At 48.7% G+C, this 16,005-nt stretch overlaps 1 protein-coding gene across 1 annotated transcript in view; it reads left to right on the plus strand.

The window, feature by feature from the left end:
- The window catches only part of LOC138195804 (collagen alpha-1(XXVIII) chain-like), a 29,386-nt gene that overhangs the window by 8,262 nt on the left and 5,119 nt on the right, over window positions 1-16,005 (plus strand). Inside the window, 23 exon segments of the mRNA XM_069145488.1 lie at window positions 1,461-1,481; window positions 1,567-1,626; window positions 2,949-3,002; window positions 3,136-3,180; window positions 3,313-3,339; window positions 3,775-3,819; window positions 4,055-4,099; window positions 4,690-4,743; window positions 7,145-7,213; window positions 7,347-7,415; window positions 7,876-7,944; window positions 10,210-10,278; window positions 10,789-10,857; window positions 12,436-12,504; window positions 12,803-12,871; window positions 12,978-13,049; window positions 13,127-13,195; window positions 13,299-13,370; window positions 13,460-13,528; window positions 13,982-14,050; window positions 14,161-14,229; window positions 14,917-14,985; window positions 15,342-15,410. Of these exon segments, the coding sequence (XP_069001589.1) occupies window positions 1,461-1,481; window positions 1,567-1,626; window positions 2,949-3,002; window positions 3,136-3,180; window positions 3,313-3,339; window positions 3,775-3,819; window positions 4,055-4,099; window positions 4,690-4,743; window positions 7,145-7,213; window positions 7,347-7,415; window positions 7,876-7,944; window positions 10,210-10,278; window positions 10,789-10,857; window positions 12,436-12,504; window positions 12,803-12,871; window positions 12,978-13,049; window positions 13,127-13,195; window positions 13,299-13,370; window positions 13,460-13,528; window positions 13,982-14,050; window positions 14,161-14,229; window positions 14,917-14,985; window positions 15,342-15,410 (1,392 nt within the window).

Genomic DNA, 16,005 nt, shown 5'->3' on the forward strand with positions numbered 1-16,005 from the left:
CCTCGTTGTTCCGTAGTTTCATTAAATTGACACCTGAGCTTTGTTTTCGAAACTGAAGAACTGAAGAACTGAAGAAACTCACAGGGGTAATTGCAGCACTGCGTAAAGCTCTCAAACGTGTTTCTCTCGATACGTTTCCAATCGAGAGATGAAAATGCGTTTTTTTTTTTTTTTTGGATTTGTTTTCTTTCGCCTACAAGCTCAGACTCGCGGCACATAATCACTCCGAATCACCCAGAAACTGTTCTCCTCCGGCGCTCGCGTTGCTCGTGAAATTGCGTGCACACTTTGATAATTGCCTGTTTCCGGAGGGCAGAAAATTGATGACAGATCGTTGCTATAAAAAGCTGTTATCAAATCAAAATGTTAGCGCTTTCCAGCGCGCCGCCCAATAAGCCCCCCCCCCCCCCCTCCGCCCGCCCCACCTCCTGCTGCCGGGCGTCTGCCGCCACCCGCCGCTCCGATTCCTGGGCTTATTACATCCCTGATGTACACCTGCTACCTGCTGCTATGGTAACAGGCCTGCTGGCATCACCTCGGCCATCGCCGGGAGATGAAATTCTCTCTGGCCCTTAAAATAAAAAACATTAAAAAAAAAACGGAAAGCAGTGAGATTCCTCCATCGGCAGGCATGTGTTGGAAGAAAAAGTCTTTATTCTCGATTTTTTTTATTTTTTTACCGAAGGGATGGGTGGGGGGGGGTACTTCTATAAGTAATATTTGCTGCATCGGACGTTTTGCAGGTGAAACTAATCGATGTTTTCCGGCGCGAACTGCGGGCCGTCAGAGAGTCCTCGTGCGAAACAAAGTCAAAACGTGAAAAAAAAAAAACACTCTTATCGTGGGGGTTGAAAAAGAATTGCGCAATACATCATTTCAACGAGGTCCTCGAACGCCACTTCAAACTGCGGCTTTAAGTGTTGACACGTGAAGAGAAACGCCTCAACGTCCCGTCTGACGCGGCATGCCGAGAGCCCAGCGGACTTCTCGTCATCGACCGGTGGGGTGGGGTGGTGGGGGGGGCTGGGGGGGAGGGGGGGGAGACACCGGCGAAAGCATCTGTATGTCATAACCGACGCGTCTTTCATCTGAAACGTCTTCGGCTGCGGCGGTCGGTCGTCGCCTCTTTAGGAATGCGTTCGCCTTCGGCCGAGGCCGATCGGCTGCATGTGGTTCGTGTTTGGCGTCCCGGCAGGGGGGACGGGGGGAGGGGGAGGAAACCCAGAACCTGGGATTCGGGATGCGAGAACCAGAATCAGGTGGAACTGGACCCGGGCCAGCTGTGAACAGGGTTTAAGTGGGCGAGCAGGTGTTCACAGCTCCCAGAATATTGTCTCACTTCAGGTTGTTGTTTTGTTGTTGTTTTCTTCCAAGTATTAAACGAAGAAGTAAATCTAACAGCATCCTGACGTTGTCGTGTTCTCTTTTGTTTGTTTTGTTTTTCCGGTTTGTTTCCGCAGACGGCGCTGGCGGAAGAAGGGGTAAGTCGGACATTTCTTTCCAACACACCCTTTTTCGCTTTTTGTGTCTCCGTCTCACTCTCGTCTTTTTTTTTGTTTCTTGAAGTGCGTGGTCAAGAACAAGTGTACGTGCGAGAAGGGCGAGAGGGGACCCGGTGGCCCGGCTGTAAGTATTCCTTCTACCCGGCTACGGAGGCCCAAAGGTCCAAAATTCAATACAAAAAATAAATAATAGAAAATGACATTAATATATCATAAACGTATATACGAGTGAAAAAAATGTATTTGTTCTGTTATTTATTTTCGAAATATAAGTTTCATAGGACTTAAATTTCCTAATAGAATTTAAAAAAAGTGTTGTTTTTTTTTTACTTCATAATGTCCCTTTTTAAATCCTAATGTAATTTTTTTACGACAGTGAGCCTCTTTCAGCCAATCGCATGCCTTTTGCCCCTTTAAGCCCTTAGCTCCAGTTAGCAACCGTGCGAAAGCCCTTCTCATCAACGAGCTAGTTGTTTTAAATGAAGGCAATACACATCGAGGCGGTAAAGAATGCAAACATCAATCACCCCGGCAAAACAAAATTACAACATGCCGACTTTCAAAATGACCTTTCTGAACACCCAAGTTGAGTTTGAATGATTTCTTGTGAGTTATTTTACACTCGTTTGTTTGTTGTTGTTGTTGTTTTTTTCTGCCCTCATGACGGTGATAATTGTTTCAGGATGTCATTTTGAACATTTCGGATGAAAAAGCCACACGTGTCGCGCCGCCGCGGCGAAAACACCACTATTACCCCCAAAGAGCTCCGTTTTCCCGCGGCAGCGAGAGCGCAGCGAATGCCTCGCATTCCCCGTGCGGTTTATTGAGAACAGGCCACGGAACATTTTTATTTATTTACACGGGAAGTCGGCCGAGCGGGGAGGAAAGAAACACCCCGCAAACACCCCCGGGGTCGTCTGAGGACACCGAACGGATGTTCACGCGCGTGACTTTCTTCGCCTGCCAGAAAAAAGCCACATCGCTCTCATATTACGCGGAGAAGGTCGGCCGCCGTTAGACGTAGCTGGGTTTCTTTTTTGTTCTGTGAGGAATTTTCCCAGGATGAGAAACTAATTACCCCCTCTTGCAGAAAACCACAACAACAAGCTGATGTTCCGAATAAAAAAAAAAAGCTGTTTCGCATCAGGAAGCGGCAGACGCGCGCCGACAGAAGACGGACGTACTCGGAAGATCATTGGGGGGGGGAGGGGGGTGTCCAGACTGACTCACTGGCCTTTTCTGTCCGCGAAGTTACATAAAAGGCAGCCTACTGTCGCGTGTCGTTGCCGCGGCGACCCACGCGGACAGGTTTCGGCGGAGTGCCGGAGAACACCAAATCCGATCCGAGTTCAGCCCGGACTTTCTCCGGGCGTTTATTGTGTTCCCCGAGTGCCTCCGACGCGCTTCCAACTGAGGCGCGACTGTTTTTGTTTTTTTTCTCTGCAGGGCAAGAAGGGTCGCCCCGGAGACGACGGGACCCCCGGCCTCAAAGGAACGAAGGTGCCCCTTATTACAATCGGTCCTTTCCTTTATTTAAATGTCGACGCGTGTGCAAACCAGGTGCGCTTGCATCTGCCGGTTAAATCCGAATCCTTCGTTTCTTTTTATTTGTTTTTATTTATGTTTTTTGTAGGGCGAGGGCGGGTTGAGTGGACTTCCAGGTCGGGAAGGTTCGGAGGTGAGCTGACGGTCTTCAGTCGGTCAAATGAAATCAGCGCCGTCTGAAAACGGCGTAAATTCCACACAAAATCTTGATCAACAATGTGTTTCGATCTCCGTCCGTCTTAACCGCTCCGTTTTGTACACACAGGGAAAACCGGGATACAAAGGAGAGAAGGTATTGTATGGATTTCATTGCAGCCCCTCGCTCCTCCTCCTCCTCCTCCTCCTCACAGTTTGACGCTCCCACGCCTCGAGAGGAACCTCAGAATTATGTTCCCCAGGCGTGATGAAGTGCTGAAAATGCGATGGCATTTTTCTTCCCCCCTTTTTTTTTTTTTTTTTTTTTTGTTCCAACGCGTTTAACGTGGCGCTTATTTACTTGACTTTTATCCCGACTTCACGCCGCCTTTTTTTTTTTTTTTTTTTTTTTTAAACCCCTCGGCATGTTGTTCCCGTTGAAACTCTTCGCTCCAGCGTAAAGCGTTGGAACGAAAACAGGATTTCGACAATTACACACCGCGTCCCATTAAACTTGCGAGTCGTGCAGCTTTATTTTAAAGGCCGAAAACGATGCCAAAAGTGACTTGAACTGTTTGTTGTCGTCTTACAGGGAGAACGAGGGGAGTGCGGCACACCTGGAATTAAAGGAGACCGAGTACGTCGCCCTTTAATGTTGTAATGACCTAAAATGTTATTTTCCATAAATGACTGACCTGTTTAAGTAATCTTAAAATGTAATTTGAAGGGTAAAATCCAGTTGTTTTTTTTATTCATTACACCAAATTTGACATCCAACACAACCAACTTTCAGACGAAAGTCTTTCTTATGATCACTGTAGATTAGGGATTTGACTAAATTCCTTTTTTTTCTTTTCTTTTTTTTTTCTCAGGGTCCTGAAGGCACCATCGGCCTGAGAGGAAATCGTGGCCTTCAGGTGAAATGTTCTTTTTGGTTGCCGAGCCAGCTGAGGCTCTCGAGTGTTTCCGCTCTGGAAGTTTAAACTGCAGGAACACATTTCTGGTCTTAATTTGGGTGTAACTAACACGTAACACATCACGTAGAACATGTTAAAAGAGAACGGATGTGATGAACACGGAATTTTAACCACACGAGAAAATCACAGTTCAGATCTATTCACCATGAGTCTGGTTTTACCAGTGTGAAGTGATTATTAATTATATGGCACACGGTAAAAAGAAAAAATGTAAATACGTATTGTCGCGATAATAGTCCAACATTTTTTGAAAATACAGAGTTTTATGTCAAACAACAAGCCTGTAATCAACATGCCCCTTAGTAGAATAAAAATAAATACAATAAATGTATTGAGCTTTATACTTTGTTTTTGCTAGTATAAAGAAAAAAAAACAACTAAATTTGTACCAACTGAATTTCCACCAGTGAATCTGGATCTTTAAGGGGCAACAAAAACTTGATTTTACAACAAATTTGCTTCAAAATGGATGTGAATTGAGCGAAATCAGTAACCGATGTGTAACGCTGGCACTCTTGTTCACCGTTCAGGGTTTGCCCGGTCCGCCCGGCGACATCGGAGGTGAAGGTGTGATGGGCAAAAAAGTGAGTCGTCGTCTTCTTCAGCCTCGATGCTTTTCAAACAAAACGCCTGAAGTCTGGCGGGCGCCGCGATGCGGCTTCTGGTCCGCGGCGCCGGAAAACCCGGTTATCTCACATCTTTCCCGTGTTGGATACGGTGCTGTATTTACCACTCCGAAACTCCAGGTGGCGCCGTACTGAACTGGCCACAACCAATCAAATTCACCACCGTCCAGTTCCGGAAACACGAGTCGGACAGTTAGTTATAATATAACGGCGCTTGTATTTGAGGTCTTAAAATTTGATTTATTCGTCTTCGCATAGTTTTACGCCCGCGCTGCGAGGGAAGACAGAACTTCATTAGATTTGAAGGAAAGCCTCGCGGCCGCAGATTGCTCGGAGGCTTCGCGTCGATCGCTCCCGCCTTCAGGTATGCAAAAGTGAGTGAAACCTCCGACTGACAGGATGGTGCCAGAAGGCAAAAACAACGGCGGGAAAACAGGCCGAGCTGCGAGAGACGCATCGACGCAGGAAATGGATGTAGAGCAGAAAAGACCCGAAGAAGAAAGAAACAGCTGATGTGCTTCAAAGTAGACAACTGCGTCTGATGATAGAAGAAGAAACACCCCCCCCCCCCCCGCCCCCTCCCACTCCCCTTTCTCCCCCCAAAAAAAAAAAAAAAAAAAGTACAATGGAAATGAACAAAACAAGCTGGAAAGGTTCTTGGAGCAAAGTTTTATGGACAGATGAGACCAAAATAAACCTTATTGGAAAAGACAAAAGTGTCAAAATAAAAAGACAGGAAAAGGTCGCGATCCGAACCATCGCACCTCGTTAGCGAAGCTGCTTCCTGGAAAGGACTCGCTCGTCTTTATTGACGAGGGAACAGATGGTGACAGCGGCGGGACGCATTCACAAGTGCGCACACACACACACACACACACACACGCACACACACGTTTTGTCCCGCCACGTGCAAAGAAGGTTCCTCCACTCTGATTGGCCGGACCTTCACCTTGTATTAAAGGCGACGGCTTGAGCTGCAATACCAGCGAGCGCCACTGGAGGCGCACGGACTACAAACGGCATCAAATACCAGCCGGAGCGAAGCTGCGCTTTCGGCTAATTGTTGCGTTTTGATCTCAAATTGGAAACGTCCAAAGAGGCGAAGGCGTCAAACGACGACGTGACGTATCTTTGAAGGGCGTTTTAACGGCATATCGTAATAAGGACGAGCGCGCAAAAGCCATTTTTCCGCGACAATGTGAACGCAACCGATGACGGCGCACTGGATTTCGTCTTTGGACCCATAAACCAGCCCGGACTGTCAAAAAAAAGAAGTAAACTGAGACATCACTCAAACATTGACTTTGAGCCACCACAGACTGTCCCCCCCCCTCCTCCCCCCTCTCCCACCCCTTTTTTTTTGTGTGTTTTTTTAGCCCAATGCATCAATCAAAGGTGACCCATGGTCCTTAAAACCAGATGCATATCAGAAGGATACGTTTTATGTTTTTTTTTTTTTTTTTTTTTAAAGCTGGATACTTGAAGATCTTTCCAGTCTGGTCTGAATTAAGTCTCTTTACGTGGCCTCTGCCGAACGTTCAGACGCGGCGGTGAAACACATGGAAGGATACGACGCCAATAAATAAACACAAAACATTACAGACATTTCAAAAAATGCGTTTCGACCGAGTCCGTCCAAGGAAGAAAAAAAAAAAACCGCTGACTCCGACCGGCCGCCTTTATTTGTGAGCTACGATCCATCGGCGCTGGAAAATTTGGAAGCGCTGTGAAGTAGTATTACCTTGTCAGCTTATTTGTCTCATCCTACTTTTAAGACCCCCCCCTCCTCCTCCTCCTCCTCCTCCTCCTCCTCCTCCTCCTCCCTCCCTATCCCCCCCGAGTGTTCCATCCTTAATTATTTTGGAAGAATGTACATGTTGGTAGTCTGGCTGTCATCCTATATCACCTGAACGGCAAACTAATGTCTGGCTTTAAACGCTGCCCCGACTTGTTTCGAAAAAGGGCAAAGGGAGAAGGGGGGCCCGGGGGTGTGTGTGTGTGTGGGGGGGGGGGGTGGTGGTGGTGGTATGCAAACCCCCGCTAACACTTCCACGCCCTCTCCGCGCCTGTCGTGCGCCGCGGTGATTTACAGCTTCTAGAAAGAAAGAAAGAAAAAAAAAAAATTAATTGCATTCTTTAACCGATAAAGTCTTGACATCTTTAAAAAAAAAAAAAAAAAAAAACACACACAAAAAACCAGCCGAGAAGGGGAAGCGAGTTCAAAGCGGACTCTCAAGCACGATCACGTCGAAAATGTGCAAAACAAAATGAAATAAACAGGAATCGAGGTTGGAAACACGCGTACGTGCCATTGTTTACCGGCGTCCGTCGCTTTTTTTTTATTTATTTTTTTTTATAGGGGGAGCGGGGACTTTCTGGGCCGCCCGGGATCCAAGGCGAGACGGGGATCGGCCTTCCGGGACCCAAGGTGAAGTCGGCCACCCGATTGTTGTGTGAAATAAACAAGTCAACGACAACATAATAACCCGCCTCCGTCGCGCCCTGTTTTTTTGTTTAAGCGCACCTCTCTCTCTCTCTCTCCCTCGCTCACTCTTCTGCAGGGCGATGTCGGTTTCCAGGGGCAACCGGGGCCTCTCGGTCCTCCGGGACTCGGCGAGTCCGGACCACCGGTGAGTTGACGTTGGCGCTGGTGTTGGGCCGAAGCCCCCCGGTTGTCTTACCGTCATACAAGTGGACCGTGCGGGGAACGGCGATAACGAGACTCACCACAGGAACCAGTCATTTTCGAAAACATTGGTCTTTTGGTTACGCAAAGGATTAATAAACCGCGATCCCCCGTAACCACGGCGCCACTTTTACGGTGTCCCCTGGTGGACTGACGGGTGTATTGCGCAATTTGGTTGAGCAAGTGTAATCCGAGCTGGCTCCGACTCACATTTTAGTGCAACAGTTCATAAATAAAGTTATTTATTCGTTTGTATTTTAACCCCCTCGATGTTTACGCATCGGGATGAGCAGCAAACAAGCCCCGTCAGAGAAACCTCACGCGTACGCAGTAACGGAGAGACGTTGTGTAACGCTGTCGACCCGCGACGGATGAACGGGATTTACGTTTTCTGTGTCACTCAGGGACCTCAAGGGCCGCAGGGAGTGCAAGGAGAAAGAGGACCGATCGGAGAAGGTTTCCCGGGACCGAAGGTGAGTTAAGTGTTCCCGCCGTCTAGGACACCTCGCGGCCCGACGGGCCGCTTCAAAAGCCCCGAGAACCCTCCCGGCTCCAGATTCCTCGGGCGTGACGACAGGAGATTGACCCGAGAGACATATAACGCAACGCAGAAGTTCCTCACGCGGCGACGCGGCCCATTGATCTGCCTCGGCCGAGAGGAGAGAAGAACGAGAGGCCGGGCTGGAAAGCAGCCAGGACACCTCGCCACATGACGGAGACGGTGACTCAGCGAGGGGGGAATGGGAGCGTCCGCTCCCGCGTCTGGGTTTTCTCGCGGCGGACAGACACGGGGTGTCTCCGCCACATGTGGACACGCACATTTAGGGATTTCTGTTTTCTTACAGTTGGACAAGAAGTTCTTTGTGTTTTTTGTCTTTTCCCACACACGTAGCTTCCAGGTCGGGGAAAATGACGCCGGAGCGACTTAAGCCGCGGTACCGCCGAGCGCCACTAGAGGTCGTCTCCGAAAGGCCTCCGCAGACTCCCGTTTATTTAGTCCATTGTTCTACTCTTGGACTAACGCCCTCACTATTATATTTACAAACGTTGCATTCTGTTCAGATGTAAAGCCGGTATTTAACGCGCTTTAACACATTCTTCCTCCAGCACGACTTTCCACATCCACCAGCTTCCGTCTACGAAGCCTTTTTTTTTTTTTGCCTTTTCTTTTTCGGACCTAAAATATCCGCCACGCTTAAATCCAACACTTCGATATTTTGAACTTGTTATCGACGCCGGGAGTGTAAAAGGTGCGCCGCTTCCTTTTGAAAACTGCAGGTGTGAAAGTCGACGCGGAGCCCCTTTGTTGTCCTGACGAGTGCCGACGTTTCCTCTTTTTTTCTTTTTTTTTTTCCATAATTTATTCCCTCGGCAAATTCGAGCGCGGCCTCCTCGCAGATGGCGTTCGTGCCTCGACACGCCGGTGAGATTCGCGGGCGATATGACCTCCTTTTTTTTTTCCTCTCTCTTCCACGTCATCAGCGCCCCCGGCCGAGCGAATCGCACGTTTAACGGCAAAGCCGGACGTCTTCCCTCCTCGGGACGCGCAAACGCGGCGTCGCTATGCTAATCGGGCGGCGTGTCTCCGTTGTCCACGGATGACCTTCAAAAAAAAAAGAAAAAAAGTTCCTCGGAGGTGGGGGGGTGAGAAGTCTGTGAAGTGCCAGACTTTATCTGGCAGTCGTTTTCATTGTACTGTCGACCCGGATTACGGCTCCGATCACTCACTCTTCTTCTGTGGTTTGTCTGTTCTTTTTTTTAAGACACTTACAGATCCTGACTCGTACACACCGTTTCTAAAGGGTGTGTAGCTGCTGCCACGGTGGCAAGTTTACACACAGCAGTCAATCACGCGCAGTTCCATCACTTTGATTTAATAAAGTCAACGGTATAATCCGTCTATTTTTAACAGTTGATCTGGGTGTAAAGTTAGTCACAACAACATTTGAGCGAAAAAAAAAAAAAAATAAAATAGCCTTCTTGAGAAATGGAGGGGTTTCTGTATACTGAAACCCAAAAGGGATTTCAATTTGAAACTAATACAGGAAGCGTTCGAGTTGAACGGGAGTCTACGGAGGCTTTTTTTTGGAGGCAACCCTCTGGTGGCACTCGGTGGTATTGCAGCTTAAGGCGCTTCCGCGTCGGCCTCGTTTTTCCGACCCGGAAGCTACCGCCCACTCGTCTATCCCGGCCGTGGTTGTTGATTAGCGGCTAGCGCGCCAAACTAAGACAAATTTGTAACATTTGATACGTCGTCTTTGGCCTATTTTCAATTAAATACGGCTTTATGTGATTTGCAAATCATCGCACTCTGTTTGTATTTACATTTTTATGCAGCGTCCCGGCTTATTTTTGGAAACGGGGGGGGGGGGGTTTGTGCACTGACATGGAAAATGAATATTTTATGTTTTCTATCAACTCGACTCAGCTTTATTTGTACAGCAGCTTTCACACAAGCCTGTAGCCGCGAAAGCGCTTCGCGTCGGAGCAACGAACACGCATAATAAGTCAGAACGATGAGGTCAAAACGGAGGTCGAATCAAATGGAGACGCGACAAATTGCAAACGATGAAACGACGTCGTAAGAATCAATGAATAGAATTCAGGAAAGCAGAGGAAAAACACCGGGTGATGAAAGACTTTTTTTTTTTTGATCCTGCGACATATCCGACCGATATCTCCCGCCGTCCAAACGGCAACCGACTTCTTTTCCTCCTGTCTCTTTGTGTCCTCCGCAGGGGGAGCGAGGCTTGGAGGGGCCGCGGGGGACCAGAGGACAGACGGGCGCCGGAATCAAAGGAGACAAGGTAGAGAGACGGGCCGGCGAGTAAGACCAGCCGGGTTCGCCGAAAAGCCGCCGCCGAGGAGGCCAAAGAGCCGCGGCCCGAGCCGGTGATGAATGCCGGGTTGGAGCTCGGAGCGCGTGGGAGGGAGTGCAGCGCCGAAGCAAAGCAGAAGGCATCTTTTTAAGACGAAGGGAAACGGTTGATTTTTATATATATATATTTAGCTTTAAAGTTACATAATTCATCTAAAAAAAAAAAAGAAAAAAGGAGTCTTACGAAAGCTTCCCCTTCTGACAGTTTTACTGCAGTTCAGCCGTCAAATCGGGTCTTATGGAAAGATTTTTCCGTCTGCTTTTTTTTTTTTCTTACAGTCGGACGCTTTCCGAGTGTCGTAAATCTGGAAACGTCCCCGCCGGGCGTTTTTTTTAATTTTTTTTAATTTTTTTTTTTTTGTGGAGCGCGATCGCTGCTGTGAATATTTTGCACGCTGTCATCGTCATCGTTAACCTGCATTCTCATCCCGACCCGTAGGGGGATTTTGGCCCTCCGGGTCTTCCCGGGCCGCTCGGCCTCACCGGAGCGGGCATACAAGGCGAGAAGGCAAGTTTTCTTTCATCGTCCCGTGAGTGTTACGCGCGACACCGGTCTTTATTGAGGACTGGCGGAGGAATGTTCTCGGCTGCGGGCGGGGCTTATGTTCATTATTCTTTCAGTTGTCCCCAACCCAGTAATAATATAGAAGAGCAGTGTTTTTGAGTTACGGTGTTGCATAACGGGGGAGGGAGGGGGAGTGTTTTTTTTTTTTTTGTTTTTTTTTTGGTACGACATTATGACGCCACAGTGACCTTTGACCTTTCGGGGATGAAATGCCAATCTTTTCCCCGTTTTCGTCCCGTTAAGACATTCGCATCCGATAATTAGCGTGAATTCTCGAATTGCGGCCCGCCGACGTGTGTGGTGTCGCGTGAGGTCGCCGTGACCCTCGACGTACGTTTAAAAAAAAAAATAAAAGACTGCCGAGATATCATGGGATAAAAAAAAATTAAAAAAAAACACACACCCGGCCCCCGCCGTGTCAAATTCACACGATAGTGTTCCATTATTAACTTGACAAGGCAAAGCATGAAGCATTTAAGACGGTGTCAGCTTTAAAGCTTAATATCCAAACATCTGAATAATATAATGGGAAATTGGGAAATGACAAACCGTAGCAAAATGGAAACTCTCTATTTGTGGCCGTCCGAGCAACTTTAATCTGGACTGAAACATCTCGACAGCCGCGCGCCGAATGCTCGGTCGCCGACGCGCTGAACTCAGACCGCAGCGGGCGTTACGAGCCGCTTATAATTAGCGCGTCAGCGTTGTTTGCCGTCGGTCGCCTTTTTGTTTTGCACGCTCGTGCAAATTCCCGTTTTACGCAAAATCTAACGGGCAGCAATGTCATCCGAGTCTTTTGTTTTCGCGCGCCAGCACTGGCATTGGGCTTAAACCAGAGTCTCGGTGAGGATCGAGCTGCAAACAAGTAGGAAGTTACCGCTGCCGTTGGAGAAGTTTGAATGACCTAAAAAAAAAAAGAAGCCGCAGCCTTGGAGAATCAAAATAGTTTCCACCCCGTTCCTGCATTTCAAATAAAAGGGAAACAGATCGCATGAGGGGGATGAAGTCAGTCTGAGCATCATTATGCATGTTTTGCACGCAACAGCTGGAGACGCGGTGGAATGCTGTTTCCTGCCGACAGCTGAGCCAAAGATCACGTCCCTGATATCAAGAGCTTATTTAATTACTACCAGAGCTGTTCTCCGAGACGAGGGAGGGCAGGTGTTGCTCCTCGCAGCCGAATCTGTCAAAGGAAACACGGCGCCCCGCGTCCGAGGCGAAGTTCGGCCGACGAGAGCTGATCACACGGAGCTCGGACGCCTTTCGGCTGATCGAAGAACAGTCGGAGAATCAGATACATCGGAGCTGGTGACATTTTAAACACTAAACCGTTACAATACTTCCGCTGTCTGAGAAAACGTCAGAGCCCCCCCCCCCCCCTTTCCCTCCAGCTAAACAAAGGACCGATCCATAACCCGTCTCATTTCCCGACGCCCGTCTTCAGCAAACCCAGTTTCTGCCTCTCGTCCGTGTGTAAAATACTTCTTTTTTTTTCCGACCGTATTTATTTACCCTTTGCAGGGCACGGAGGGTCCGAGGGGGCCGCCAGGGAGCAGAGGCCCACCGGGAGAGGGCCTGTCTGGATCCAAGGTGGGTGCATACGCGATAACGACTAACCGAGGCCGTCGAGTAGGGCGGCCGGTCCCGCGTCGGAGGTATTTAAGGCCCCCAGCGGCGGAATTAAAGGTCGGCTTTGTCGCTGACGGGATAATAATAATAATAATAATAATAATAATAATAATAATAATAGTCATTTACGGAAAACAATTGTACCATCGGATGAGGAGGTTGAACGGGGTTCGTGGTGAAGCTCCCTGTGTTTTAGGGGGTTGTAGGACTGAAAAAGGGTGTAAGTTGCTAACAGCGGCGCTGATGTTGTCTCACGCAGGGGGACCAAGGGTTGCCGGGGGAGGTCGGCGCCCCGGGAGAACGCGGTGCCGGAGACTCCGGGGCTAAGGTGGGTCAAAGGTCTGCGGCAGGAGACGGAAAAAAAAAAAAAATCCACATCGGCAGCGAAACGGTCCGAATTTTAAACCGACGCCGAACCGCAAATGTGTCCTCAGGGGGAGCCAGGGTCGACGGGGATGTCGGGTTTGCCGGGACTGCCGGGTGAGGACGGAGCCCCAGGACAGAAGGTGGGTTCTCGGCGCCGACGTCGTCCCGCGGTAAGGGAACCAAAAGCAGTTCGGTGTAAGCGTGTGTGTGTTTTCAGGGCGAGCCAGGACCCGTCGGCTTCCGGGGTCTCGAGGGCTCACCTGGAGTCGGTACCCAGGGAGAAAAGGTAGACCTCCGCCGACCTTTGCCGACTCGCATCCCATAAATGATAAGTGACGGGGTCACGGCCGTCCCAATCGTTAACCGTGTTCCCAATGTGACCTTGAAAGGGTGACCAAGGCCAACGGGGAATACGAGGCTTGAACGGCCCGCCTGGCATCGCCGGACCCTCGGGACCGAAGGTAGGAAGCCGGCCGTCAGCCCATTTATGAGTCACGCACCCGCACGGACGGCGAGGACTGATTTGATCCACTCTGCTCGCTTTAATCAGGGAGAACTCGGGGCTCAAGGCAGGACGGGTTCCGCCGGTCCGCCGGGACGCTTCATCTCTGGACCCAAGGTAACAGCTCCTCCCCAGTGACATCATAAAACCCCGGACTCGCGTTGCGTTTCCAGCATATTTTCCTCAAACGTGCGGTAGTTATTTTGTTCCCTGTGCGCTCCTACAAAGAGTTTTCACATCAACTTCATTTTTGCCTTCAACACGTAAAATGGAATCGAGTTATGTCAACGTGTATTCTGATCTTTCACTGGAAAAGTCTCCTAAAACTTTCAGTGAAACCAAACTAAGCTTTGGGGTCCAGGAGCGAAGGCCACGGTGGAGGACATGATTCAGGGCCCCGAAGCTCAGTTTTACCCGGTGGCTTCCCGTATCGCTTTCAAAATAAAAGCGTCGGCGCGTAGAAATGCGTCGCGCTTCCTGAGGACGGGTTTTGTGTTTATAGTTTGAATCTGCAACAGATAGAACAGTAAATGTATTGGAAGTTAAAAGTCTTTAAAAATGTGTTTCTAGGGCGATCTTGGTCCCAGCGGTCCTCCCGGTCCGATGGGGGAGACGGGATACGGACTTCCCGGTCCGAAGGTAACACTGATTATACACGCTCTTAAAAAAAAAAAGATTTTCTTCCGCGTCCACGTTGGAGTTTTGCCGGAGACGGACCTGGAGTTACGGACGCGTCTGTGTGCTTGCAGGGCGACCGAGGAGATCGCGGCCCCGCGGGTCCGTTCGGGCCCAAAGGAGACGGCTACCCCGGCCCCACGGTGAGGTCGCCGACCGGCCCGCTCACAAATCTGCACATCCTCCACTCTGTCTCTCCGTCCAGCTGTCCTTTGCACGCATCCGTCAAGTGAGACGTTTAGTGCCGAAATGTTGCAGTAGCCGGGACGAACACGTGTCCGGAGCGGGTTTCCTTAACCGAGAGCAGGGCGTAGATATCAGAAAGATACGAGAGAGAGGACGGTACGGGGGTCACCGGAGGAAAGAGTTATAGGAATAGTTCAACATTTTTAGGAAACACGCTTGGTTATATATCACGTTGGGGTTGGATCAGAAGATAAATATCAAGCAGATGCTTTATCTTTTCTTAGCTTAGCTTGTTTTAGATTAGTTTATTTGATCTAAGATTAGTTCTGCTCATTTGAGATGAGTTTATTTGAGATTAGTTTACCTGACATTTTATTTGAGTTTATTTTAGCATAGACCGGAAATAGGGGGAAACGATAGCCTGGCTCTGTCCAAAGGTAAGAAAAATCCACCTCTGGCTAACTAAAGCTCACGATTTAACAGGAAATATCTTGTTCTGTACAAAAGCTGGCCCAACACGGCAGAATGTGTTTTAACCAGGACCAGAAGCTTCACAGGGTCCCTGCCGGTTTCAGAGCTACATGTTGATCCGTAGTGTTTCCGTATCTCTGAGGGTTTATTTGGACCTGCCTGTGGTTGTTTAGGGCCCTCCGGGTCTGCCTGGATTTCAAGGAGAACCCGGGCTGGAAGGAGTGGGCGTCCCAGGACCAAAGGTGAGGGCGTCAATCTGTACGATGAAAGATCGTTTCGCATATCGGGGGGAGGGGGATATAGATCTCATATATAAAAAAAAAAAAAAAAAGCTGACGTAGCTTTCAGGGTCTGAAAAAAGAGGCCGATGCAGAAGTGCCATAAAGTGCAACACCGCCGAGGGCCACTAGGGGTCTCGCATTAAATACAAAGTCAATAAAATTTGTACCCAAGTTTACTCTGCATAAAAAAAAGGGTACTGCAGTGAATCAGTTACTGTTTAATACAGAATTAAGACGTCAGAAACACGTGCGGTGTTGTAAAACTAGCATTTCACGGGGATGTCGAACCTGATCAAACCTGTTGAACCTGTTTGCAGGGGGATGTTGGATTCAGGGGGCCGCCCGGTTTGCCGGGACCCGCAGGCGAAGGCCTCCAAGGGCCTCTGGTAAATCTCAAATCTCTTTTTTTTTTTTTTTTTTTTTTCTTTCTTTGATTGCCAGCAGCTGAAACAACTTTGATTTTGTGTTCCGTCTCTGATAAACATGACTCGAGGAGAACAGCACTTAGAAGGTGTTTGGACAATCTTTTAATTGTATTTGACGTACGAGCAGACGTTTAGGATTGAGTCATACTCTCCGGAGAAGCACAGGTTTGGCCAAAAAAAAAATAACAAATCTCGCGTCATCGTCTTGTGTGCAAACATGCCCACCGCAGGGGGTATTTATCACCCCCCCCCCCCCACACACACACACACACACACACACACATACCTTACCCACGCTGAGGAAAACCATGATGTCAGACAGTCATGACTCAGCATTATAAAACACAAATAACCCGTGTTTTTTTTTTTTTTAAATAGAAAAAGATGTTTTTAATAGCGTGTTTCATATTCGTCGTAGAGCCGGTCAAAAGCGAAATGATTAATTACACACTTTTTTTTTTTTTTTTTTTTTTTTCCGCAGCGTGACCTCGTTCTCGCATTGAGAAGTCGACCTGCTCAGGAAATCTTATCACAGTAAAACTTTTACTGGATGTGA

The sequence above is a fragment of the Embiotoca jacksoni genome, unplaced genomic scaffold, assembly GCF_022577435.1.
Source record: "Embiotoca jacksoni isolate LCO1_2020_lvr unplaced genomic scaffold, fEmbJac1.0.p SCAF_126, whole genome shotgun sequence".
In the NCBI taxonomy this organism is placed as follows: domain Eukaryota; kingdom Metazoa; phylum Chordata; class Actinopteri; family Embiotocidae; genus Embiotoca; species Embiotoca jacksoni.